Raw genomic sequence first — 27808 nt, 5'->3', positions numbered from 1 at the left:
TAAATGCGCTCAGTCTCTTTATTCAAGTTGGAATGGCACTTTCTGTTCGTGGAGCACGGTCACGTCTCTTCTAACTCTCCTGCCAAAGGCGAAATGCCAGGCCCAGAAGCACCGGGTCCTGGATGGTACAGGGCAAACCCAGTGCTGGGGGTGGGTGGGAGGTGGCCTTGGACTTTTGCTCTCTGCTGGAGTCAAGGGTTTCCTCAGAATGTAGAGATGACTGAGACCTCCAGGGGCAAAGCTGGGCATCCTGCAGCACACGCTGGCCTGTCCTTTGGGCCAGCACCCTGGTCAGCTCCACAGAAGTGCTTCACTCTGGATGAAGAAGAGACAATCCCTTTTCAGTGACAGCAGGCTCCCAGCTTTGTGCTCTATGATATCATCCCACTAAGCAGCCTCCACACCAGGATCTCCTGGGCTCCCGCCTCTGCAGTCCAGGCTGAGGAGAAATTAGAGATGTGGGAACTCATCAGCCAGGGACAGAGGTGCCTCTGTTACAAGGGGAGGGCCAGGAACACAGCCTATGTTGGGACCTAGAAGTCCTGAGCACCACACCCTTGCCTCCATTCTCCAAGGCCCATTTACCACACCATTATCAGCTTCTGGGATTTAAGAAGCTGCTGCCGGGAGAGGTATGGGAGCCAGCCTGGAAGAGGCAACTGATAATTCAACTGTAGCCCAAAGGCACAACCGGACACCCCAGACAGCTGAGGCTGGACAAGGGCAGAGGGACAGCCAGTGGCTATAAGCCCACACTATGGAGGGAGGCTGCTGTGTTGAGACCCCAGCTCTACACTGACAGTTTATCTGTGGAGCCTGGGGCAAGCTGATTAACTGCTCAGTGCCTCAGTTTTCCTAGCTCTAAAGTGGGGATAGTAATTGTGCCTATCATAAATGGGTATGATTTTGGCAGTGCCGGGTGCATTATGCTGAAAACAAGTGCTTGTACATTGTGGGTACCCAGGAAGCCAGTTTACAGCCCCTCAGAGGAGACCCATCAGCAGGCATCTGAGGGAGCCTGGAGCCCTGCATCCTGCAGGTGTCTGGGGTCCTATGCCCAGGAGAAGCTGCTCCCTCACTCCACAGCAGTCTACAGAGCACCCCCCTGACCAGGGGTACAGCTGTTTGTGCAGGTGCAAGGAGGGAGCCCTGGGCCTCTCTGGGCTCTGACCTTCCCTGGCAGGACCGTAGAGGGCCCAGAACCCTGCCTTCTCCCAGCCAGGCCCTTCCCTCCCTTCCCCAAACTCACAGCCTCCTCACCGCTCTCTGCCTCAGACTCGGGACTAATGTCATTATGTCCTTCATCCCTGTTTGCATCAGGGGCTGCAAGAAGCTCAGCTCACTTCCCCCTCAAGGCCCTGAATACTCCTTTTCTGACCCCATCTGCTGAAACCTTTTTTCCAAGCCCTCTGGAGGCCCCAGGGCCTCAGCCTCTCCCTGGAACATTCTTTCCTTTCTTGCTTGGACTGAAACCTAGCTCTCCTGAGACCTGCTTCCCCTCCCTGGGCATCCCCCTATGTGGGGCTGCTTTCCTCCCTCCCTGCCCCTCATGCCCTCACTGGAGTGGGAAGGTCCTTACAAACCATCTCCTGTGCCTGTTCTGAGGAGCCCTCTGGTTCTGAATCCCTGCACAGGCTCTGTGGCCCTGGCTGTCTCCCCTCCGCAGCACCACACCACCAGATTGCTCTTGTAGGGCACGACGTGGTCTCCATGTGGCTGAGCCCAACGGCCAGTCCTCAGGCCCCATCTTTCTTTGGTCATGAGCATTTCCCCAGTGGAGCCTCACCACCTCCCCCTCCCTGAATCATTTCCAGGAAATGAGGCCACTTCTCTGCAATTTTGGTTTTTCACTAACGTGCTATTGTGCTCTTTTAGAAACTGATACACGTCACGGTATGTTTAAGCCTTTAGGGAAGTGGGAGGATACTGGGGGCTGCTGTGTGAGCACCTCTATGCCATACCAAGTCAGACCAGTGAGGGAAACTGGACCGCAAAGCTGCAGGGCTACCTGCCCCTCCAGGATGCTTTTCACATCTTCCAAGATCCCCTCACTGGAGACTTTCCATGGTCCGGACTCATCTTAGGCCTCCCCGTTCTCTCCATGTGCTACTGGGGTGCTTCCCGATCAGAAAATTAGCAATGCTGTCACTGAACTGACTACCCGTGGGGCAGTCTTTGGTGCATTCCAGGCTCCACCACAGTCTCTGCATCCACAGGCAACTGTGGTCCTGGCTGCTCCCTGCCATTAGGTTTCCATTTTTACTAATTGCCTAAAGAATTTCATACAAAATTCTATTTAAAAGCAGTTTATTCCACAGTCCCACATAGAACACATCAACTATTTTAATTTTTTTCTTCTTTCCTATCACTGTCTAAAAGCACATTTTCTTTTATACAGTAAGACATAGTGTGGTTGACTGTATCTAATTTTCAACCTATTCAATGGGCAATTTTTTTTTTTTTTTTGAAATGGAGTCTTGCTCTGGGTGATTCTCTCTGTTCTCATTCCACCACATGCTCTATGGATGCATAATCCTTCACGTGCACTCATATAACCTGTCAGTAACTTTTCACTCCCTGAGCCAAGAGCTTCTCCATCCAAGTTTCAGCAAGAGCAATTTCTGACCCATGGAGCAATGGGTAACACCAGCCTCACTAAACTCACATGCCCAGCTGTGGAAGCAAATTTCATTTTATGGTAAGTCTACTCTGCCACTATAGGCGGTGTAGCATGTTAGTTTATAGATTAGCCTTTGGTGTTAGAGATCCAGCTCTTGGTGTGTCTCGTGAGTAATTTACTTAACTGAGACTCACATTCCTCATCTGTATAATGACTATAACAAAACTAATTTTGTCTCAAAGTGATTGTGACACTTCAAGGAGGCAACATACAGAAGTGCCCATATACTCAATTTATAGCTGTTATTAACTTCATTCTTAAGCACCTGCTTATTAACTACAGTCATATGTGGCAAAATGGCATTTTGGTCAATGACACACCACATGTATGACAGTGGTCCCGTAAGATTATAACAAAGCTGAAAATTCCCTTTTGCCTAGTAAAGTCGTAACTGTTGGAATGTCGGCGCGCTGCATTACTTATGTGTCTGTGATGAGGCGAGTGTAAACAAACCTACTGTGCTGCATCATTAGAGTAAAACAATATTTCTTTTTGGTAAACATCTTAAGTAATATGTTATACAAATGAAAGGCTAACCACAGTGATGGAATTTTTAGAAAGAGATAAAACTAAGAGTCCACAAGGATTTGGAGAAATGGCTACTCACATATGCTGTTAGAGGAGCATGAATTGGTGTCTTCATTTTGGAAAAAGTTTGGCATTATTTATGATAATGAAAGATATGCCCCCTTCTAACAGTCTACTCCACAGAAGTGAGTGCTGGTATTATTCCAAAACCACTGACAAAAATACTCAAAGCACCATTACTTGAGATAGCCACAATTATATTAAAAATAACCCTGGCCAGGCACAGTGGCTCATGTCTATAATCCGAGCACATTGTGAGGCTGAGGCGGGCAGATCGCCTGAGGTCAGGGGTTCGTGACCAGCCTGGTCAACATGGTGAAACCCTGTCTCTACCAAAAATACAAAAAATTAGCCAAGCGTGGTGACAGGTGCCTGTAGTCCCAGTTACTCAGGAGGCTGAGGCAGGAGAATGGCGAGAACCCAGGAGGTAGAGCTTACAGTGAGCGGAGATCAGGCCACTGCACTCTAGCCTGGTTCACAGAGCAAGACTCCGTCTCAAAAACAAAGAATGAAAAAGAGAAAGTCTAGAACTTAAGGAATGAATATCAACTTAGAGAACAAAACCAAAGCCAAATTTTGAAGACAGGAAATAGTGTGATACTAACTTTTGTGGGAAGGAACTCCTGGCTTTCCCAAAAATTAGAGAACTGGGAGAAAGAAGCCTCATCTCAGAATCTGTGACTCGGTTGGGAAGTAGAGGCTGGAAATGTGCTCAAGGTCAAACTCTCCTCCTCCCTTCAAAGGAGACTGGAGTTTTACCAGTGAGCCCAGAGTGCATATGCACTCCGCCATCCACCCTGGGAGATCCCTTTAATCCAGGAGCGCACAGTGAGGACAGAAACATGAATGTGCACTAACAAGTCCTGAAAGTTCAGAGGGTGATTCTCGATTTCCCCTTGGCACACAGCAGAAGAACTGTTTCTCTAGGTTCCAGGAAATGCCTGGGAGAGAGTTGTATCCCCCAGACTCCCTTCATCAGATGACACCCAGTGCTTAAGCCCAAGGGGTGTTGACTAATCCAAACCAAAGGCTCTGATGTTCCACAGGCAGAAAAGAGCAGGTGCACCGCAAAGACAATCTCTCACGAATGAAGCACCCTCATAGCCCATAGAGACAGTTCTTACCATGATGCCAAGAAACTCTGAAAACAACAAGCCAGACCTCACACATATTTCCACTTTCTTTCTGATTTCATACCCCCTCCTTCAGCCCCTCCTCACAAGCAGCAGGGATAACCTGGAGGCTCCTGAGAACCTTTTCCCATTGGGTTTTTCCTGGCACGTAGTTCCCTACCTGGATGAATCTCCTCGTCACTTAGATTCTCCAGCGTCAGGTCTTTAGAAACAAAAACACCAGGATAAGTCATTAGACAGAGTGACTCCCCCACTCCTCCTACTTTAGCTGAAGCTGAGTGATGGGCTAGTCTCCCACGCCACGCTGCTTCACACATGATCCCCGCATCTTTCTTCTGGGTCGACAAACCTTCCTACAGCTTCTCGGGTCAGAGTTCTATACTGGCAGAATTACTTTCACGAGAACCCCAAGCCTCTTTCCCAGCAGGAACCCAGAATCAGGTTTCTATACACTGAAGCTAACAAGTTTTTCCCTCGGGAAGTGAGTTATTTCATGGTACATACCGCTTTCTTTCTGAGCTGTTATCTGCAATTATATAAAAGAAAACATTATGAGAATCAGATTCTGCTGTGTGCTTCACACAGATCTGTTATTCTCTGGACAATGATAAAAAACCAGAAGGCAGTATAGTGATTGGCTCAATCACTATATGAAGCCATTTGACTATGGCTATAGGTCTTTAAATGCAAATGCATTTAAATGCAAATGCACAATGCACCTTTAAATGCAAATGCACAATGCTTAATCCAAGGAGGAAAACTGGTGTTGTGGAAAATGCCTCAGTATTCCAGTTGATAATGGATTTAAAAGCACCCTAGGGTACCACGTATCATTTGGGAAGACACTCCTACTGAATTCCAGCCCCACAAAGAGAATAGTGTACAGCATATATAATGTGCATTGCCAGATTTTCATATCAAAATTAATTGCGAAGTAGGCCGGGCGCGGTGGCTCATGCTTGTAATCCCAGCACTTTGGGAGGCCGAGGCGGGCGGATCACGAGGTCAGGAGATCGAGACCACGGTGAAACCCCGTCTCTACTAAAAATACAAAAAAAAAAAATTAGCCGGGCATGGTGGCGGGCGCCTGTAGTCCCAGCTACTCGGAGAGGCTGAGGCAGGAGAATGGCGTGAACCTGGGAGGTGGAGCTTGCAGTGAGCCGAGATCGCGCCACTGCACTCCAGCCTGGACAACAGAGCGAGACTCCGTCTCAAAAACAACAACAACAAAAAAAAAAGAAAACAAAATTAATTGCGAAGTAAAGGAATCAGGAAAGCAACATTACTATAGAAGACAAAAAAAGGGGGGACTTACGTGGGCATCATCTTCATCATCATCTTTGCATCCTGGTGAGCATCTTACAAACAGGACATCTTCAGACCCCATCTCTACTAAAAAAATACAAAACAATTACCTGGGCGTGGTGGTGGGCACCTGTAGTCCCAGCTACTTGGGAGGCTGTGGCAGGAGAATGGCATGAACCCAGGAGGCAGAGTTTGCAGTGAGCGGAGATCAAGCCACTGCACTCCAGCCTGGGCAACTGAGCGAGACTCTGTCTCAAAAAAAAGAAAAAGAAAAAGAAAAAAACAGGCCATCTTCAGGACAAGCTGGAAGGACACAGAGGAAAGATCAGTGCACCAGTGGTTGGTGACTGTGAGTCACTCAGGGAGCTTTGCTGGATGTGGTGTATGGAGGTGGTTCATTAACAAGCATGGACTGAGTTGATGCTGGGCTATTCCCCTGAGTGTAAGAGGGATGGCAAAGAAGGGAAGCATGAAAGACATGAGACATGGAGGCCTTGGCCTTGTGCTAGAGGCATCATGCAGCAACACAAAACAGTCAACCCCAAATGGAACTAAAACGGCCCACTGAGGGTCAATGGAAGAGTGCCTTCCTCCCTCTCAAATGTTTTGAAACTCTTCTAAACAAACAGCATTTTCTTAATGTATTCAAGACCGTGTCAGTACACTAGGATCTAATTATGCTGATACTACATTTAGCATCTGTTTTAAAGGATTTACTTAATTAAAAGCCTATTTTATTGGTGAAATGGACTCAATTTTACCCAAATTATTCTATTGTATTAACGACACTTTCTTTTTCAGAGATATTTTAAAAATTCAATATTAAAATGCTACAATTAAAAACAGTCATGATTTCCTCTTTGTAAGTCTTCTTCTGGAACAACTTCTACATACGCTTTTGGACCCCTGTAATCAGGGGCTTCAGCAGCTCCTGTGTCACTCTCCCTGAGGAGATTCCCTAAAAATAAGGCTTCATCCAAACAGGCCAAGCTCAGACAGCCTGCTCTAACTACACCAGCGAAGCTGAGAGACGTTGACTCTGAACACTTTCTGCCATCAGGATAAGTTTCCAGGTTCAAATATACATTATCTACTGAACTGAGGAAATGTATGCCAATAGAAATGAACACATTCTTGAAAAAAAGTCCATGAGTACGGGGGTGATTTTTGGTTAACTAGCTTACGTAAAAATTATTTTTTTGGCTGAGCACTCTGGATCACACCTGTAATCCCAGCAGTTTGGGAGGCCGAGGTGGGTGGATGACCTGAGGTCAGCAGTTCACGACCAGCCTGGCCAACATGGTGAAACCCCGTCTCTACTGAAAATACAAAAAATTAGCCAGGCATCGTGGTGAGCACCTGTAATCCCAGCTACTCAGGAGGCTGAGGCAGGAGAATCACTTGAATCTGGGAGGTAGAGGTTGCAGTGAGCTGAGATCACGCCATTGCACTCCAGCCTGGGCAAGAACAGTGAAACTCCATCTCAAAAAATATATATATACATATTTATTTGATGCCTATTCATTCAGACATATAAAATATTGGTATAAGAAATCAAAAATTTTTATCAGTCATGTTAAATCTAACTTATCAGCTGTCAACATGAAGATCCTAGGAAGTAAAAAAGGTACAAATAAGTGGAAAGGCATTCTGTATTCATGGATAGGAAGACTAAACCTGACTAACACACAATACTACCCAAATGATCTACAGACTCCCAACAACTGCTATCAAACTGGTAACAGCCATCTGTGCAGAAATGGAAAAGATAATCCTACTATTGTAGTGAATTTTATGCGCCTCAAATAACCATGATGACATTAAAAAAAATAGTGTTAGAGGATGCACATTCATGAGATTGAAATCCACACACACACAAAAATACAGAAATTCAGACAGCATGGTTCCAGCGTGGCGGCACTTATAAGTTTCACAGATATAGAGAGCGCAGAATTGAATGCACACATACACAGTAAACTGATCTTCAACAAAGGTGTCAAAAATACACAATGGGGAAAGGACAGCTTCTTCCACAAATGATGGTAAAACTGCATATTCTCATTCAAATAAACAGACTCCCACACAATAATAATGGGAGACTTTAACACCCCACTGTCAACATTAGACAGATCAACAAGACAGAAAGTTAACAAGGATACCCAGGAATTGAACTCAGCTCTGCACCAAGTGGACCTAATAGACATCTACAGAACTCTCCACCCCAAATCAACAGAATATACATTTTTTTCAGCACCACACCACACCTATTCCAAAATTGACCACATAGTTGGAAGTAAAGCTCTCCTCAGCAAATGTAAAAGAACAGAAATTATAACAAACTGTCTCTCAGACCACAGTGCAATCAAACTAGAACTCAGGATTAATAAACTCACTCAAAACCGCTCAGCTACATGGAAACTGAACAACCTGCTCCTGAATGACTACTGGGTACATAACGAAATGAAGGCAGAAAGAAAGATGTTCTTTGAAACCAATGAGAACAAAGACACAGCATACCAGAATCTCAAGGACACATTCAAAGCAGTGTGTAGAGGGAAATTTATAGCACTAAATGCCCAAAAGAGAAAGCAGGAAAGATCCAAAATTGACACCCTAACATCACAATTAAAAGAACTAGAAAAGCAAGAGCAAACACATTCAAAAGCTAGCAGAAGGCAAGAAATTACTAAAATCAGAGCAGAACTGAAAGAAACAGAGACACAAAAAACCCTTCAAAAAATTAATGAATCCAGGAGCTGGTTTTTTGAAAAGATCAACAAAACTGATAGACCACTAGCAAGACTAATAAAGAAGAAAAGAGAGAAGAATCAAATAGACGCAATAAAAAATGATAAAGGGGATATCACAACTGATCCCACAGAAATACAAACTATCATCAGAGAATACTACAAACACCTCTATGCAAATAAACTAGAAAATCTAGAAGAAATGGATAAATTCCTCGACACATACACCCTTCCAAGACTAAACCAGGAAGAAGTTGAATCTCTGAATAGACCAATAACAGGCTCTGAAATTGTGGCAATAATCAATAGCTTACCAACCAAAAAGAGTCCAGGACCAGATGGATTCAAAGCCGAATTCTACCAGAGGTACAAGGAGGAACTGGTACCATCCCTTCTGAAACTATTGCAATCAACAGAAAAAGAGGGAATCCTCCCTAACTCATTTTATGAGGCCAGCATCATCCTGATACCAAAGCCTGGCAGAGACATAACCAAAAAAGAGAATTTTAGACCAATATCCTTGATGAACATTGATGCAAACATCCTCAATAAAATACTGGCAAACCGAATCCAGCAGCACATCAAAAAGCTTATCCACCATGATCATCCCAGCTTCATCCCTGGGATGCAAGGCGGGTTCAACATACGAAAATCAATAAATGTAATCCAGCATATAAACAGAACCAAAGACAAAAACCACATGGTTATCTCAATAGATGCAGAAAAGGCCTTTGACAAAATTCAACAACCCTTCATGCTAAAAACTCTCAATAAATTAGGTATTGATGGGACGTATCTCAAAATAATAAGAGCTATCTATGACAAACCCACAGCCAATATCACACTGAATGGGCAAAAACTGGAAGCATCCCCTTTGAAAACTGGCACAAGACAGGGATGCCCTCTCTCACCACTCCTATTCAACATAGTGTTGGAAGTTCTGGCCAGGGCAATCAGGCAGGAGAAGGAAATAAAGGGTATTCAATTAGGAAAAGAGGAAGTCAAATTGTCCCTGTTTGCAGACGACATGATTGTATATTTAGAAAACCCCACTGTCTCAGCCCAAAATCTCCTTAAGCTGATAAGCAACTTCAGCAAAGTCTCAGGATACAAAATCAATGTACAAAAATCACAAGCATTCTTGTACACCAATCACAGACAAACAGAGAGCCAAATCATGAGTGAACTCCCATTCACAAGTGCTTCAAAGAGAATAAAATACCTAGGAATCTAACTTACAAGGGACGTGAAGGACCTCTTAAAGGAGAACTACAAACCACTGCTCAATGAAATAAAAGAGGATACAAACAAATGGAAGAACATTCCATGCTCATGGGTTGGAAGAATCAATATTGTGAAAATGGCCATACTGCCCAAGGTAATTTATAGATTCAATGCCATCCCCATCAAGCTACCAATGACTTTCTTCACAGAACTGGAAAAAACTACTTTAAAGTTCATATGGAGCCAAAAAAGAGCCCGCGTCGCCAAGTCAATCCTAAGCCAAAAGAACAAAGCTGGAGGCATCACGCTACCTGACTTCAAACTATACTACAAGGCTACAGTAACCAAAATAGCATGGTACTGGTACCACAACAGAGATATAGATCAATGGAACAGAACAGAGCCCTCAGAAATAATGCCGCATATCTACAACTATCTGATCTTTGACAAACCTGACAAAAACAAGAAATGGGGAAAGGATTCCCTATTTAATAAATGGTGCTGGGAAAACTGGAAAGCTGAAACTGGATCCCTTCCTTACACCTTATACAAAAATTAATTCAAGATGGATTAAAGACTTAAATGTTAGACCTAAAACCATAAAAACCCTAGAAAAAAACCTAGGCAATACCATTCAGGACATAGGCATGGGCAAGGACTTCATGTCTAAAACACCAAAAGCAATGGCAACAAAAGCCAAAATTAACAAACAAGATCTAATTAAACTAAAGAGCTTCTGCACAGCAAAAGAAACTACCGTCAGAGTGAACAGGCAACCTACAAAATGGGAGAAAATTTTCGCAACCTACTCATCTGACAAAGGGCTAATATCCAGCATCTATGATGAACTCAAACAAATTTACAAGAAAAAAACAAACAATCCCATCAAAAAGTGGGCAAAGGATATCAACAGACACTTCTCAAAAGAAGACATTTATGCAGCCAAAAAACACATGCAAAAATGCTCATCATCACTGGCCATCAGAGAAATGCAAATCAAAATCACAATGAGATATCATCTCACACCCGTTAGAATGGCGATCATTAAAAACTCAGGAAACAACAGATGCTGGAGAGGATGTGGAGAAATAGGAACACTTTTACACTGTTGGTGGGACTGCAAACTAGTTCAACCATTGTGGAAGTCAGTGTGGCGATTCCTCAGGGATCTAGACTAGAAATACCATTTGACCCAGCCATCCCATTACTGGGTATATACCCAAAGGACTACAAATCATGCTGCTATAAAGACACATGCACACGTATGTTTATTGCGGCACTATTCACAATAGCAAAGACTTGGAACCAACCCAAATGTCCAACAACAATAGACTGGATTAAGAAAATGTGGCACATATACACCATGGGATACTATGCAGCCATAAAAAGTGATGAGTTCACGTCCTTTGTAGGGACATGGATGAAACTGGAAATCATCATTCTCGGTAAACTATCAGAAGGACAGAAAACACCGCATGTTCTCACTCATAGGTGGGAATTGAACAACGAGAACACATGGACACAGGAAGGGGAACATCACACTCCGGGGACTGTTGTGGGGTGGAGGGACGGGGGAGGGACAGCATTAGGAGATATACCTAATGCTAAATGACGAGTTAATGGGTGCAGCACACCAACATGGCACATGTATACATATGTAACAAACCTGCACATTGTGCACATGTACCCTAAAACTTGAAGTATAATAATAATAATAAAATAAAATAAAATAAAAAAGAAAAAAAGAAATGGAATGCTGACAGGGTGCTCAAGGTTGTGCTTCTCCCTCCATTTCCAAGACACTGAAGCTTTTGCAGTGAGCCCAGAGTGCATTTTCATTCTGTCCTCCATGCCCAGGAAGAGCTCTTGATAACACAGGTAAGCAGGAAAAACAGACGAATGTGCTCCCATGAAACCAAACAGTTCATAAAGTGAGGATTAATCTCTCCTATGCATCTGGGCACACCGCAGAAGAATTTTGTCTCCAGAATTAAGTAACCGCCTATGACAGAACTCTGTCCCAAACCAAAGGCTTTGAGATTTTGCAGTGGCACAGGCAGAAAAGAGCAGGTGTTCTAGAAAGATCACCTTTAAATAATAAAGTAAGAAGAGGTGATCAAAAACACAGGATACTCAAAAGCCCATAAACATAGTACTTCTCATCATGATGACATTAAATTCTGAAAAGAACAAACTTGACTTATATTTACTTTTTCTTTTTCTCTTTCTATACCCTCCCTAACTTTGCCAAGCAGCAGGTATAACATGAGGCTCCTGGAAACATTGTATTATTAGATCCCACCTGAAATCTTCTTACCTACCTGGAAAGGCATCCTCTTCCCTGCTGAGATTCTCCAGAATCCACTCTTTAGAACCACCAACATCAGGATAAGTCAGTGAGAGGTGCACTCACTTCTACTCCAGGTGAAGGCACACTGGCTCACACAAAATCTCCTGGTTGGTCCTCTGGGTTCACATACATTTCTACAGCCCCTCTGGTCATAGTTATACACTTGCAAAATCATTTGCTCTCACCAGACCCCCAATATTTTTTAACAGGAACCCAGAATAAGGTTTCTATATATTAAAGCCAGCAAGTTTGTTTCTCAGAAAGGTGAGTTAGTTCAAGGTACGTACGCTGGACACGTGATGGTAAAATCTGCAATGAGACAAAAGATGCTATGAGGATCACATCAATTCTGCCGCACCCCTTACACAGATCTGTTATTCTCTTGATGACTTCAGAAAACTACTTGTAAAATAGTGGTTAGTCAAGGTCAAAGACCAAACATTCTAGCATAGAGAACACATATGGAAAAGACAAGAGCTTTTCCCACAGAATTTATCTTTGAGGTTGATTTAGGTTGGTAAACGCACAATGCCTAATCCAAGGAGAAAAACTGGTGTGGAGGAAAATGCCCCTGCATTACAGTTGATGATGGATGCTGTCATTTAAAAATATCCTAGTGTGTCATATATTAGATAGGAATACACTCCCACTGAACTCCATCTTCACAAAGAGAATTGTGTATGTTGTACATAAAGTGCCTTGTTATATTTTTATATCAAAATTAATTGAGAAGGGAAGAAATCAGCTGAAGGAAATAATGTATACAGTGGTCCATTTTTAACACAAAGTGCCTTGAACCGGTTTAGGTCAGCAAAAAACAGAAGAAATAGTATATGCTAGGCTCCTGCTTGGATAGGCAATGCCTGCTTGTTGGACACCCCCTCCTCCCCACTTAGTTGCCCTCACTTGAACCAAAGAAGTTTAGCCTAAGATAAAAATTTACTAGCCTGCAAAATAGCTCGCTTTGTCTGTTTTTATCAGCCTGCCCAGCTACTTAAGTCATAAATCAAATACTTGAAGAGCCCCTGAGCTGACTAGGATGACAATGCATTGTGGGCTGCAACAAAATGCAGTAAGACAACCCTAGAAAAATACCTAAAGCTTCTCCTCAAAAATCAATAGGCAACACCCGGGAAGATTATGATCCCACAGTACTCAGCCTATGAGGAACCAGGAGAGGGACCTGCACATTAGGGGATAAATTGCTTGTTGAAACTGTGCTGGGTGTGTCTGCCCATAAGGTACTGGATCTTCCAAGACTGTCATTAAAAGTCTCACTTTTGGCCAGGCGGGGTGGCCCATGCCTGTAATCCCAGCACTTTCGGAAGCCGAGGTGGGCCAATTACCTGAGGTCAGGAGTTCGAGACCAGCCTGGCCAACATGGCAAAACACCATCTCTAGTAAGAATACAAAAATTAGCTGGGCATGAAGACACATGCCTGTAATCCCAGCTACTCGGGAGGCTGAGGCAGGAGAATTCATTGAGCCCAGGAGATTGCACTACTGCACTCCAGCCTGGCCAACTGAGTGAGACTCTGTCTCAGAAAAAAAAAAAAAAGACAGAAAAAGAAAAGAAGAAAAAAAGGAAAGAAAATCTCGCTTTTGCTGTTTTCAGCTCCCTGAGTCCATTCTTTGGGTTTGGACTGGTGAGTTTGTTTCTCACATCAGAAAACCAACATTTCCTTAGAAGACAAAGAAAGGTGGTCTTACCTGGGCATCATCTTCATCATCGTCATCATCCAAATCATCATCTTCGCTTGGTGGTAGGCATACTAAACTCAGGTTGTCCACAGAAGAACCTGGAAGGACACAGAGGAAAGATCAGTGCCCTCGTTGGTTGTGACTGTGAGTCACTCAGGGAGCTTTGCTGGATGTGGTGTATGGAGGTGGTTGATTAACAACCATGGACTGAGTTAAAGCTGGGCTATTCCCCTGAGTGGAAGAGGGATGGCAGAGGAGGGGAGCAGCAAAGACACGAGACATGGAGGCCTTGGCCTTGTGCTAGAGGCATCATGCAGCAACACAAAAGAGTCAAGCCAAAATGGAACTAAAACACGCACTAAGGGTCAATGGAAGAATGCCTTCCTCCCCTCTCAAATGTTTTGACACTCTTCTAAACAAACAGGATTTTCTTAACATATTCAAGACTGTGCAAGTACACTAGGACACAATTATGCTGGTACTACATCTAGCATCTGTTTTAAATTTACATGATTAATTACTTAATTTATTGGTGACATGGATTCAATTTTACCCAAATTACTGTACTCTATTGATCACACTTTTTTTTTTTTTTTTTTTGAGACAGAGTCTCACTCTCTCCCCCAGGTTGGAGTGCAGTGACGTGATCTCGGCTCACTGCAAGCTCCGCCTCCCAGGTTCACACCATTCTCCTACCTTAGCTTCCCTTAGCTGGGACTACAGGCACCCGCCACCGCACCTGGCTAATTTTTTTGTATTTTCAGTAGAGACAGAGTTTCACTGTGTTAGCCAGGATGGTCTCCATCTCCTGACCTGGTGATCTGCCCACCTCGGCCTCCCAAAGTGCTGGGATTACAGGTGTGAGCCACCACACCCAGCTGATCACAATTTCTTTTTCATAGAGGTCATTTAAAAAATTAAATATTAAAATACTAAAATTAAAAATAGTCATGATTTCCTCTTTGTAAGTCTTCTTCTGGAACCATGGTGTGTGCACATAACCTATTGGGCCCCTGTGATCCGGGGCTTCAGCAGCTCTGTGTCACTCTCCCTGAGGAGATTCCATAAAGATCAGGCTTCATTCAAACAGGCCAAGTTCACAGAGCCTGCTCTACCTACACCAGTGAAGCTGAGAGACGTGACTCTCAACACTTTCTGCCATGAGGATAAGTTTCCAGGTTCAAATACACATGATCTACTGAAATGAGGAAATGTATACCAATAGAAATGAACACATTCATGAAAAAATGTCCATGAGTACAGGGGTCATTTTTTTTGGTTAACTAGCTTAATATTTTTTTATTTGATGCCTATTCATTCAGACATACAAAATATTGGTATAAGATATCACAAATTTAGCCAGATGCGGTGGCTCATGCCTGTAATCCCGGCACTTTGGGAGGCCGAGGTGGGTGGATCACAAGGTCAAGAGATCGAGACCATCCTGGCCAACATGGTAAAACCATGTCTCTATTTAAAAATAAAAATTAGCTGGACGTGGTGGCATGCACCTGCAGTCCAAGCTACTCAGGAGGATAAGGCAGGAGAATCACTTGAACCCAGGAGGCAGAGGTGGCAGTGAGCAGAGATCACATCACTGCACAAGCAGTATGGTGACAGAGTGAGACTCTGTCTCAAAAAAAAAAAAAATCACAAATTTATATCAGTCATGTTAAATCTAACTAATCAGCTGTCAACATAAAGATTCTAGAAAGTAAAAAATGTACAAATAAGCTGAAAGGCTTCCCATGTTCATGGACAGGAAGACTAAGCATGACTAACACACAATACTACACAAATGATCTACAGACTCACAAGAACTGCTATCAAACTGGTAACAGCCACCTGTGAAGAAATGGAAAAGTTAATCCTAAGATTTTAATGAATTTTTATGTGCCTCAAATAACCATGGTAATGTTGAAAAAGAATAGTGTTGGAGGATGCACATTCATGAGATTGAAATCTACAAAAAACAGAGAAATTCAGACAGCATGCTTCTAGCATGGGTGCACCCGTAAGTATCACAGATCAAGAGCCCAGAATTAAATGCACACATACAGAGTCAGTTGATCTTCAACAAAGGTGCCAAAAGTACACAATGGGGAAAGGAAAGCCTCTTCCACAAATGATGGTAAAACTGCATATTCTCATTCACGTGAAGAAATGGAATGCTGACAGGGTGCTCAAGGTTGTGCTTTTCCCTCCATTTCCCAAACACTAGAGCTTTTGCATGTGTTTTGGAATTTTCATTCTGTACTCCATGCCCAGGGAGATGTCTTGATACCAGAGGTAAATAGCAAGCGCAGACAAATGCATGTGCTGCCATCAAAGCTAACAGTTCATAAGGTGAGGATCCATTTCTCCTATGCACCTGGGCACACCACAGAAGAATTCTGTCTCCAGGATTAAGTAACTGCCTATGATAGAACTGTGTCCCAAACCAAAGGCTCTGAGATTTTGCAGTGGCAGAGGCAGAAAAGAGCAGGTGTTCTCAGAAAAATCATCTTTAAATAATAAAGAAGAGGTGATCGAAAACACAGGATACTCAAAAGCCCATAAACATAGTACTTCTCATCATGACATTAAACTCTGAAAAGAACAAACTCGGCTTATATTTACTTTTTCTTTTTCTCTTTCTATACCTTCCCTCAGCCTCCCAAGCAGCAGGTATAACATGAAGGTTCCTGGAAATGCTGTTTTATTAGATCCCACCTGAAGTCTTGTTGCTATACACTTGCAAAATCATTTGTTCTCACCACACCCCAAATATTTTTAACAGGAACCCAGATTAAGGTTTCTATATATTAAAGCCAGCAAGTTGGTTTCTCAGAAAGTGAGTTAGTTCAAGGTACGTACCCCGGACAAGTGATGGTAAAATCTGCAACGAGACAAAAGAAGATGCTGTGAGGATCAGATCAATTGTGCTGCACCCCTTACACAGATCTGTTAGTCTCTTGATGACTTCAGAAAACTAGTTGTGAAACAGTGGTTGAGCCAAGGGCAAAGGTCAAACATTCTAGCATAGAGGACACATGTGGAAAAGACAAGAGCTTTTCCCACAGAATTTATCTTTGAGGTTGATTTAGGTTGGTAAATGCACAATGTGTAATCCAAGGAGAAAAACTGGTGTGGAGGAAAATGCCTCTGCATTACAGTTGATGATGGATGCTGTCATTTAAAAACATCCTAGTGTGTCATGTATTAGATGAAAAGAAACTCCCACTGAACTCCATCCTCACAAATTGTGTATGTTGTACATAATGTGCCTTGTCATATTTTTATATCAAAATTAATTGAGAAGGAAAGAAATCAGGTGAAGGAAATAATGTATACAGTGGTCCATTTTTAACGCAAAGTGTCTTAAACTGGTCTAGCTCAGCAAAAAAAAGAAGAAATAGTATATGCTAGGCTCTTGCTTGGATAAGCAATGCCTGCTTGTTGGGCAGCCCCTCCTCCCCACTTAGTTGCCCTCACTTGAACCAAAGAAGTTTAGCCTAAGATAAAAGTTTACTAGCCGGCAAAATAGTTTGCTTTGTCTGTTCTTACCAGTCTGCCCAGCTACTTAGGTGATAAGTACTTGAAGAGCCCCTGAGCTGACTAGGATGACAATGCATTGTGGGCTGCAACAAAATGCAGTAAGACAACCCTAGAAAAATACCTAAAACCCCTCCCCAAAAATCAATAGGCAACACCCAGGAAGATTATGATCCCACAGTACTCAGCCTATGAGGAACCAGGGGAGGGAACTGCACACTAGGGGATAAATTGCTTGTTGAAACTGTGCTGGGTGTGTCTGCCCATAAGGTACTGGATCTTGCAAGACTGTCATTAAAAGTCTCACTTTCGGCCAGGCGGGGTGGCTCATGCCTGTAATCCCAGCACTTTCGGAAGCCGGGGTGGGCCGATTACCTGAGGTCAGGAGTTCGAGACCAGCCTGGCCAGCATGGCAAAACACCATCTCTACTAAGAGTACAAAAATTAGCTGGGCATGAAGACACATGCCTGTAATCCCAGCTACTCGGGAGGCTGAGGCAGGACAATTCATTGAGCCCAGGAGATGGAGCCGAGATTGCACCACTGCACTCCAGCCTGGCCAACTGAGTGAGACTCTGTCTCGGAAAAAAAAAAAAAAGAAAAGAAGAAAAAAAGGAAAGAAAATCTCACTTTTGCTGTTTTTCAGCTCCCTGAGTCCATTCTTTGGGTTTGGACTGGTGAGTTTGTTTCTCACATCAGAAAACCAACATTTCCTTAGAAGACAAAGAAAGGTGGTCTTACTTGGACCTCATCATGATCACCATCACGATCCTCACTTGGCAGTGGGCATACTAGACTCAGGTTGTCCTCAGCAGAACCTGGAAGGACACAGAAGAAAGATCAGTGCCCTGGTTGTTTGTGACTGTGAGTCACTCAGGGAGCTTTGCTGGATGTGGTGTATGGAGGTGGTTGATTAACAACCATGGACTGAGTTAATGCTGGGCTATTCCCCTGAGTGGAAGAGGGATGGCAGAAGAGGGGAGCAGGAAAGACATGAGACATGGAGGCCTTGGCCTTGTACTAGAGGCATCATGCAGCGACACAAAACAGTCAAACCCAAATGGAACTGAAGCACACACTAAAGGTCAATGGAAGAATGCCTTCCTCCCTCTCAAATGTTTTGAAACTCTTCTAAACAAACAGTATTTTCTTAATGTATTCAAGATCGTGTCAGTACACTAGGATCCAATTATGCTGGTACTACATTTAGCATCTGTTTTAAAGGATTTATTACTTAATTAAAAGTCTATTTTATTGGTGAAATCAACTCAATTTTACCTAAATTACTCTGTTCTATTAATCACACATTCTTTTTCATAGAGACCATTTAAAAATAATATTAAAATGCTACAATTAAAAATAGTCATGATTTCCTCTTTGTAAGTCTTCTTCTGGAATAATGGTGTGTGCCCACAACCTTTTGGGGCCCTGTAATCAAGGGCTTCATCAGCTCTGTGTCATTCTCCCTGAGGAGATTCCCTAAAGATGAGGCTTCATTCAAACAGGCCAAGCTCACAGGGCCTGCGCTACCTGTACCAGTGAAGCTGAGAGATCACTTTCTCTCAGAAAGTGAACACTTTCTGCCATGAGGATAAGTTTCCAGGTTCAAATATACATGATCTACCGAAATGAGGAAACGTATACCAATACAAATGAACAAATTCATGAAAAAATGTCCATGAGGAAAAGGGTGATTTTTTGGTTAACTAGCTTACATAATTTTTTTATTTGATGCCTATTAATTCAGACATACAAAATATTGGTATAAGATATCACAAATTTGGCTGGGCATGGTGGCTCGTGCCTGTAATCCCAGCACTTTTTGGGAGGCCAAGGCAGGTGGATCACGAGGTCAAGAGATCGAGACCATCTCGGCCAACATGGTAAAACCACATCTCTACTGAAAATACAAAAATTAGCTGGGCATGTTGGTGGCACATGCCTGTAGTTCCAGCTACTCAGCAGGATAAGGCAGGAGAATCACTTGAACCCGGGAGGCAGAGGTGGCAGTGAGCGATCACATCACTGCACCCCAGTATGGTGACAGAGTGAGACTCCGTCTCAAAAAACAAGAAAACGAAAAAAAAAGAAGTCACAAATTTATATCAGTCACGTTAAATCTAACTAATCAGCTGTCAACATAAAGATTCTACAAAGCAAAGAACGTACAAATAAGTTGAAAGGTTTCCCATATTCATGGATAGGAAGACTAAGCATGACTAACAATACTACACAAATGATCTACAGATTAACAACTGCTATCAAACTGGTAACAGCCATGTTTGCAGAAATGGAATAGTTAATCCTCAGACTTTAATGAATTTTTATGTGCCTCAAATAACCATGGTAACGTTGAAAAAGAATAGTGTTGGAGGATGCACGTTCATGAGATTGAAATCTACAAAAAACAGAAAAATTCAGACAGCATGCTTCTAGCATGGGGGCACCCATAAATATCAGATATAGAATCAAGAGCCCAGAATTAAATGCACACATACAGAGTCAGCTGATCTTCAACAAAGGTGCCAAGGATACACAAGGGGGAAAGGAAAGCCTCTTCCACAAATGATGGTAAAACTGCATATTCTCATTCAAATGAAGAAATGGAATGCTGACAGGGTGCTCAAGGTTGTGCTTCTCCCTCCATTTCCCACACACTGGAGCTTTTGCAGTGAGCCCAGAGTGAATATTCATTCTGTACTCCATGCCCAGGGAGATGTCTTGATACCAGAGGTAAACTGCAAGGACAGACAAATCAATGTGCTGCCATCAAAGCCAACAGTTCATAAGGTGAGGATCCATTTCTCCTATGCATCTGGGCACACCGCAGAAGAATTTTATATCTAGGATAAAGTAACTGCCTATGACAGAACTGTGTCCCAAACCACAGGCTCTGAGATTTTGCAGTGGCAGAGGCAGAAAAGAGCAGGTGTTCTCAGAAAAATCATCTTTAAATAATAAAGCAAGAAGAGGTGATCAAAAACACAGGATACTCAAAAGCCCATAAACATAGTACTTCTCACCAGGATGACATTAAACTCTGAAAATAACAGACTCGGCTTCTATTTACTTTTTGTTTCTACACCCTCCCTCAGCCTCCCAAGCAGCAGATATAACATGAAGGTTCTTGTAAATGCTGTTTTATTAGACTCCATCTGAAGTATTTTACCTACCTGAAAAAGCATCGTCTTCCCTGCTGAGATTCTCCAGAATCCACTCTTTAGAATCACCAATATCAGGGTAAGTCAGTGAGAGGTGCACTCACTTCTCCTACTCCAGGTGAAGACACACTGGCTCACACAAAATCTCCTAGTTGGTCCTCTGGGTTCACACACATTTCTACAGCCCCTCTGCTCATAGTTATACACTTGCAAAATCATTTCGTCTCACCACACCCCCAATATTTTTAACAGGAATCCAGATTAAGGTTTGTATATATTAAAGCCAGCAAGTTAGTTTCTCAGAAAGTGAGTTAGTTCAAGCTACATACCCTGGACAGGTGATGGTAAAATCTGCAACGAGACAAAAGAAGATGCTATGAGGATCAGATCAATTCTGCTGCACCCCTTACACAGATCAGTTATTCTCTTGATGACTTCAGAAAACTACTTTTGAAACAGTGGTTGAGTCCATGTCAAAGACAAAACATTCTAGCATAGAGGACACATGTGGAAAAGACAAAAGCTTTTCCCACAGAATTTCTTTGAAGTTGATTTAGATTGGTAAACGCACAATGCCTAATTCAAAGAGGAGAACTGGTGTGGAGGAAAACGCCTCTGCATTACAGTTGATGATGGATGCTGTCATTTAAAAACATCCTAGTGTGTCATGTATTAGATGAAAAAAAAAACTCCCACTGAATTGAACAATGAGAACTCATGGACACAGGAAGGGGAACATCACACTCCGGGGACTGTTGTGGGGTGGGGGGAGGGGGGAGGGACAGCATTAGGAGATACACCTAATGCTAAATGACGAGTTAATGGGTGCAGGAAATCAACATGGCACATGGATACATACGTAACAAACCTGCACATTGTGCACATGTACCCTAAAACCCTAAAGTATAATAAAAAAAAAAAAAAGAAAAAAAACTCCCACTGAACTCCATCCTCACAGAGAATTGTGTATGTTGTACATAATGTGCCTTGTTATATTTTTATATCAAAATTAATTGGGAAGGAAAGAAATCAGGTGAAGGAAATAATGTACACAGTGGTCCATTTTTAACACAAAGTGCCTTGAACCGGTCTAGGTCAGCAAAACACAGAAGAAATAGGATATGCTGGGCTCCTGCTTGGATGGACAATGCCTGCTTGTTGGGCCCCCTCTCCTCCTCACTTAATTGCCCTCACTGGAACCAAAGAAGTTTAGTCTAAGTTGAAAGTTTACTGGCCTGCAAAATAGCTCACTTTGTCTGTTCTTACCAGCCTGCCCAACTACTTAGGTCATAAGTCAAATACTTGAAGAGCCCCTGAGCTGACTAGGATGGCAATGCATTGTGGGCTGCAACAAAATGCAGTAAGACAACCATAAAAAAAAATACCTAAAGCCCCTACCCAACAATCGATATGTGACACCTGGGAAGATTGTGACCCCATAGTACTCAGCCTACGAGGAACCAGGGGAGGGACCTGCACACTCGGGGATAAATTGCTTGTTGAAACTGTGCTGGGTGTGTCTGCACCCAGATCTTGCAAGACCATCATGAAAAGTCTCACTTTCGCTGTTCTGCAGGCCTCTGTGTCCATTCTTTGGGTGTGGATGGGTGAGTTTGTTTCTGACATCAGGAAAGCAACATTTCTTTAGAAGGCAAAGAAAGGGAGTTTTACCTTGGCATCATCATTGTCTTCCTCACTTGGTGGTAGAAATTTTAAACTCAGGCGGTCCTCAGGGGGACCTAAAAGGACACAGAGTTAATGTCAGTGCCCTGGTGGTTGGAGACTGTGAGTCCCTCAGAGAACTTTGCTGGATGCGGCATGTGGAGCGTGGGACTGAAGATTCTGAGAGCATCTGAGAGAAACAACTGTGTTCAAGTAGTGAGCATGAGGGAGTCTCACCAGAGACCTTGCATCTTAGTCAGTGCCTAGACCTGGTAAGACTCTTACATTCCCAAGTCCCAGAAGATAGTAACCAATCAAAAATCAAGGCTTTGATGCTTGCTGTGACATAGGAAAAACTGGTCTTCTGGGAAAGGTAATCATTAAATATCAGAGCAAGAAAAAAAATGGTTACAAACACAGCACACAAAGCCCATAAATACAAATTGTCTCATCTCTTATTAAAATACAAAAGGCACAAATCAGAATTCTACACATATTTCCTTTGGTTCTGACTTCATCGCCCTTTTCCTAGGTTCCAAAGCAACAGGTGTCACCCAGCTGCTCCCAGAGCTCCTCCTAGAGTATCATTCTCTACCTGCAGATCTGCCTCATTGCAGCTGCCCTCGTGGATGGCGTCCATTGGCCAATCGTTAGAGACAAAAACATCCGGAAGGAGTTATTCCAGAGAGCAACTCACCCACTCTCCTACTCCAGGTGAGGCCACACTGGGTTACACGAGATCACTCTGCCCTTTCCTCGGTGTGGTCAGACTCTCCCTGGGCTCTGTGGAGTCAGAGGTCTCTAAAAAGGCATTGCTCACACTTGCCAGCCTTCAAGTGGAAAGAGGAACTGAAGGAATGACCTTTCAACTTTTTCCTTCCACTGGCCCATTACAGGTCTCACCTCCAATCTCACAGCCCTGAGATTCCCACTTTGATGTGCATGCTTTGAGTTAGAGGAGTTCAACAATTGGTCGCTCAGCCAGGCTCACAGCGGTTGTGAAAGAGCATTCTGCGGGGATGGAAATGCTCTCTGCTGCATGAAAAGAAGGCTGCTGGGCCATTGCACGGTGGCTGTTGTGATGAGGTTCTGATTTTTTTTTTTTTTTTTTGAGACAGAGTTTCACTCTTGCTGCCCAGGTTGGAGTACAATGGCATGATCTTGGCTCACTGCAACCTCTGCCTCCCGGGTTCAGGCAATTCTCCTGCCTCAGTCTCCCAAGTAGCTGGGATTACAGGTGTGCATCACCACATCAGGCTAATTTTTGCATTTTTAGTAGAGATGGGGTTTAACCATGTTGGCCAGGCTGGTCTCGAACTCCTGACCTCAGGTGATCTGCTGGCCCTGGCCTCCCAAAGTGCTGGAATTACAAGTGTGAGCCATCACGCCCGGCCCTGAACTTTTAATTGTAAATATTTAAATGTATTTACATATAAGGAGGCACATATATGACTGAGAACCACACTAGACGGCATAGGAGATCCAGACACGAGGAAGACATGACTCCCCTCTCCTGGTGTTTTCTTGCAAAATAGTTTGCAGCTCTGCTTCTACAATACGTTTATGGTTACTTCCCGGGCATCCGCACAAGGGCCAGTCACTGTGTGGGGCTGGGGAATATGACAACAATGAGGACAACATCCAGGTCCAGAGGGATTCCAGCAGGCGGCACGCGTGCACACAGGGGAAGAGCGTGGCCCTGCACACCCTGTCTAGACAGGATCAGAGCAGCAGGAGCCAAGGGGCAGGGGCACCTCACTGTCCTCAGGAGCTCAACTTCATCTCCAGGGACCCTGACTCAGAAGCTGGGGCAGGCTCCAGGATTGGTGTAGGGCTCAACAGGCTGAGAAGGGAACATTTCCACACCTGCACTAGATCCCAGCCCAGGGATGTGTTCGTTGCAATGCCCATGGGGCCTAACATGTTCTCCCCAGGACTGAGCTCTGGGATGAAGACTAATGAGGAAGACACAGTCACTGCCCTGGCAGGAAACACCCATAGCCAGGGTTCCTCTATCCACTTTGTGGGAAGACACAACACAGATAGAGTTTGACACTGAAGATTCCAAACCTTCTATAAAATAAGTGGAAACTGATGTGTTCTGGATTCCACAGAAGAGTTGCAAGGATGAGCTGGACTCTGGAATCAGTCCCCATCCCTTTGCTGAGCTCATGGTGCACTGGAACTCATGTCCCTCCCCACCTCCCCTGCTACTCGGGAGTGCAGCAGCTACAGGCCCAGTGCTAGGGGGCTCTGTCCAGTTGAAACACATGTCAGCCAGGCACGGTGGCTCACGCCTGTAATCCCAGCACTTTGGGAGGCTGAGGTGGGCAGATCACCTGATGTCAGGAGTTCGAGACCAGCCTGGCCAACATGGAGAAACACTGTCTCAACTACAAAGATAAAGATTAGCTGGGTGCAGTGGCGCATGCCTGTAATTTCAGCTACTCGGCAGGCTGAGGCAGGAGAATCATTTGAACTTGGGAGGCGGACCTTGCAGTGAGCTGAGATCGCACCACTGCACTACCCCAGCCTGGGCAACAAAGTGAGACTCCATCTCAAAAAAAAAAAAAAAAAAAAAAAAAAAACACACACTACACACACACATTTCTGAGCCAGATAACCCTTGGCCAATCGTAGTGTCTCCTCAAGGAACATTCCTCAAGTGACTTCCAAAAGAGGTGAAAAAGAAAAACTCATTTGTCCCAGCTGCAGGAAGATCAGGCCTGGGACCTGTCTGTCCTGACCCTGAAGTCCATCCCTGCTGACTTGTGTCCTGTCTGCTCCATGTCACAGAAGTGGGGACCTGATTCCTGTTCTGCCCCCTCACCAATTTCTACTGCTGTCACTGCCATCATTGCACAAAGAGATGGAGAGGACAAGAGAAAGCAATGAAACTCCATTCCTGAGGCATTTAGGATGATGTCCACGCCATGCTCTCAGCAGACAGGAAGGCCAGGTTCTGCTCACTCCTACTGAGAAGGGGTCTCAGATATATGAGTACTAACCCTGTTAGATATTTCTCTTCTGCTCTTCCCTTCCTTTTAAGAGACGCAGTCTCACTCAGTCACTCAGGCTGGAGTGCAATGGCTTGATCTCAGCTCACTATAACCTCTGCCTCCTGGGTTCAAGTGATTCTCCCGCCTCAACCTCCCAAGGAGCTGGGATTACAGGCACTCACCACCACATCCAGCTCATTTTTATATTTTCAGTAGAGACAGGGTTTTACCAGGTTGGCCAGGCTGGTCTCGAACTCCCAACCTCAGGCAATCCACCCACCTCGGCCTCCCAAAGTGCTGGGATTACAGGCATGAGCCACCGTGCCCGGCCATGGATTGGAGCATTTCTAAGGCTTCACGTAGTCATGTTACTAAATACAATGCAATATCTTCCTGATCCTTCCCTGCTTTGACCAAATGCTGAGGAATGACCCCAGCACTGACAGATGTTGACCTGCACTGTTCCATGTGAACCCTTAACACTTCTCAGAATCTGTGAGCTGACCAAAAGCCTGTGGGCTTTCTATGTGTATTTCACAGTAATGTCCATGCAAACATCTGTTGTTCCGTGTACCTTTTGCTACCCAGGGTTATGTGACCAATGGGGCCCCATTTGATGATGGGTAATGTTTGGCACGCTTATAGGCCATCCACTACCACTACCAGGGACACACATAGGTGCTGGAACTCCCTGGTGTGGGGTCATATCACCAAACCTGAGTGATGACACAGTTGAGTAATGCAGACCATCAACATTGGGACCCATTTCTGGGTTCACTTTTGCCTTCAGGAGGTCAAAATCTGGGTTCACTCCTTTCTGCACTCTATCTAAGAAGTAGGGATATTAAACTGACCTTCAGGTACAGCTGTGGTGAAGGAGTCATTTACGTAAAGTGTATGGTGGTGCTGAAGTTTTTCTTCCTTTTTATTAGAAGAATGACATGACTCGGGAGGCTGAGGTGAGAGGACCACCACAGGCCAGGAATTCAAGAAAAGTGACACTTCTACTGTGCTGCGCATGCAGGTCCACATTTTTGGGGGAAAACATACATTTACAAACACACTCACAATCACTACACATCAATTCACCCCTAGCTACCTCCCAGCCCTCCTGCACACAAACCCACACCATCTAAATGATACAGCTGTTTCCAGGGACTCTAGTGGATGATGACAGTTCTTCACTGAGCCATCTGTTTCTCACACGGCACTCCAGGTCCTCACTCCTATCAGGAACCTGAAGCCAGGCAGGCTCTCCAGACAAAAACAGGCATGAGCGTCCCCCTCCAGACAAAAACAGGCAAGAGAGTTCAGTTGCCTGTCAGGGGACAGGGGAAGGGAGAGCATATGGACAAATAGCTAATGCATGCAGGGCTTCATAGCTAGGTGATGGGTTGACAGGTGCAGCAAACCACCATGGCACACTTTTACCTATGTGACAAACCTGTACATCCTGCACATGTATCTCAGAACTTAATTAAATTAGGAGCTTGGCGCAGAGCCTCATGCCAGTAATCACAGCACTTTGGGAGGCTGAGGCGGGCAGATCACCAGGTCAGGAGATCGAGACCAACCTGGCTAACACGGTGAAACCCCGTCTCTACTAAAAATACAAAAAATTAGCCAGGCATGGTGGCGGGCACTTGTAGTCCCTACTCAGGAGGCTGAGGCTAGAGAATCGCTTGAACCCAGGAGGCAGAGGTTGCAGTGAGCTGAGATCCCACCACTGCACTCCAGCCTGGGCAACAGAGCAAGACTCCATCTAAAATAAATGAATGAATGAATGAATAAATAAATAAATAAATAAAATTTACAAAAAATAAGCTACCTTAAGGGTTGGAAGAAAAGAAACAAGCTGACCCTTACCTGGTTCCTTCATTTAGGTAGCAAACCGGCTGGATAGGTGAGGCTAGAGAATGGGATGGGGACTCCAAAATTGGGGTATTTGAATTTTTACTGAGAAAAGGGCTCTCCCTTTTCTAGATCAAAAAAGCCTCAACGACAAAGACAAGAGGCAGAGCCAGCCTTTGTCCCCCATGCCCCAGACCTGGGAAAGCTGGCTATGGGCAGGAGGGAGCTGGAAGCTGAGGATGTCTCTGGGGATGAGGGTATGGGAAGGGGGTGGGGGTGGCCAGAGGTGTGCCAGAGAGTAAATGGCACCCATGGCTTTTTTACCTGTGGGCATCTTTTGGTTGCTGATGTGCTGCAGATCTTGGCCCTCCGTGGCTCCCACATCCAGCTTGCCAGGCTCTACATTAGTGGATTCTGATGTTGCAGCAGCCACAGCCTCATAAGTATCAGATTCAACACAGGGTGCCACCTTCTGCCTGCGCCAGCCACAGATGGAGCTGACACAAGAGGTCAGTATATTCCCCATGGGGCCTCTCCACGCCTCTCCACTCCTGCCTCAGCCTTCCATGAAATTCTAACTGTGCTGCCTATGTCACCTGGTTACCAGGAAACAGCCAGGTCAGGCTAGTGACTCACAATGTCCAGCCCCACAGCCCCATCCAATGCCTCAAAATGCCCGTCCCAGCTGCTGCCCACCTTGTGGCCGCCCTGCCCCTCCGTGAGGACTGCACTACTCAGGCTTTTATTCACCCTGGGCTGCCTGAGCTTTCCAGTCCTGAGCAAAGTGCAAGGGGGGGTTGTTATTGGAAGTCACCCTTGGCAAGAAACTCAATAGAAAACCCTAGTACAGACGGGCACGGTGGCTCACGCCTG

At 44.4% G+C, this 27808-nt stretch overlaps 1 protein-coding gene across 2 annotated transcripts; it reads right to left on the bottom strand.

Annotated features, from left to right (window-relative positions):
• On the bottom strand, window positions 1-27666 carry LOC101178672 (aspartate-rich protein 1). Of its 2 annotated transcripts, none has more exons than XM_030815996.1 (12): window positions 27260-27666; window positions 22095-22162; window positions 20753-20774; window positions 18004-18080; window positions 16585-16606; window positions 15544-15573; window positions 13738-13826; window positions 12315-12336; window positions 5717-5793; window positions 4906-4927; window positions 4562-4603; window positions 1-315 (listed from the first exon to the last, which is right to left on the bottom strand). In XM_030815996.1, the coding sequence occupies exons 1-12, from the start codon at window positions 27459-27461 to the stop codon at window positions 311-313; spliced, it is 678 nt and encodes a 225-aa protein (XP_030671856.1). In that variant the 5' UTR covers window positions 27462-27666; the 3' UTR covers window positions 1-310. The 2 variants fall into 2 exon arrangements, with proteins under 2 accessions (XP_030671856.1, XP_004088538.3); XM_004088490.3 differs by having other exon boundaries at window positions 5717-5790; window positions 27260-27665.
• Between the last annotated feature and the right edge of the window lie 142 nt (window positions 27667-27808).

Source organism: Nomascus leucogenys, chromosome 7b (genome assembly GCF_006542625.1).
Source record: "Nomascus leucogenys isolate Asia chromosome 7b, Asia_NLE_v1, whole genome shotgun sequence".
NCBI lineage: Eukaryota > Metazoa > Chordata > Mammalia > Primates > Hylobatidae > Nomascus > Nomascus leucogenys.
The sequence above is the reverse complement of the archived record's forward strand: the minus strand, read 5'-3'. Positions and strand labels throughout refer to the sequence as shown.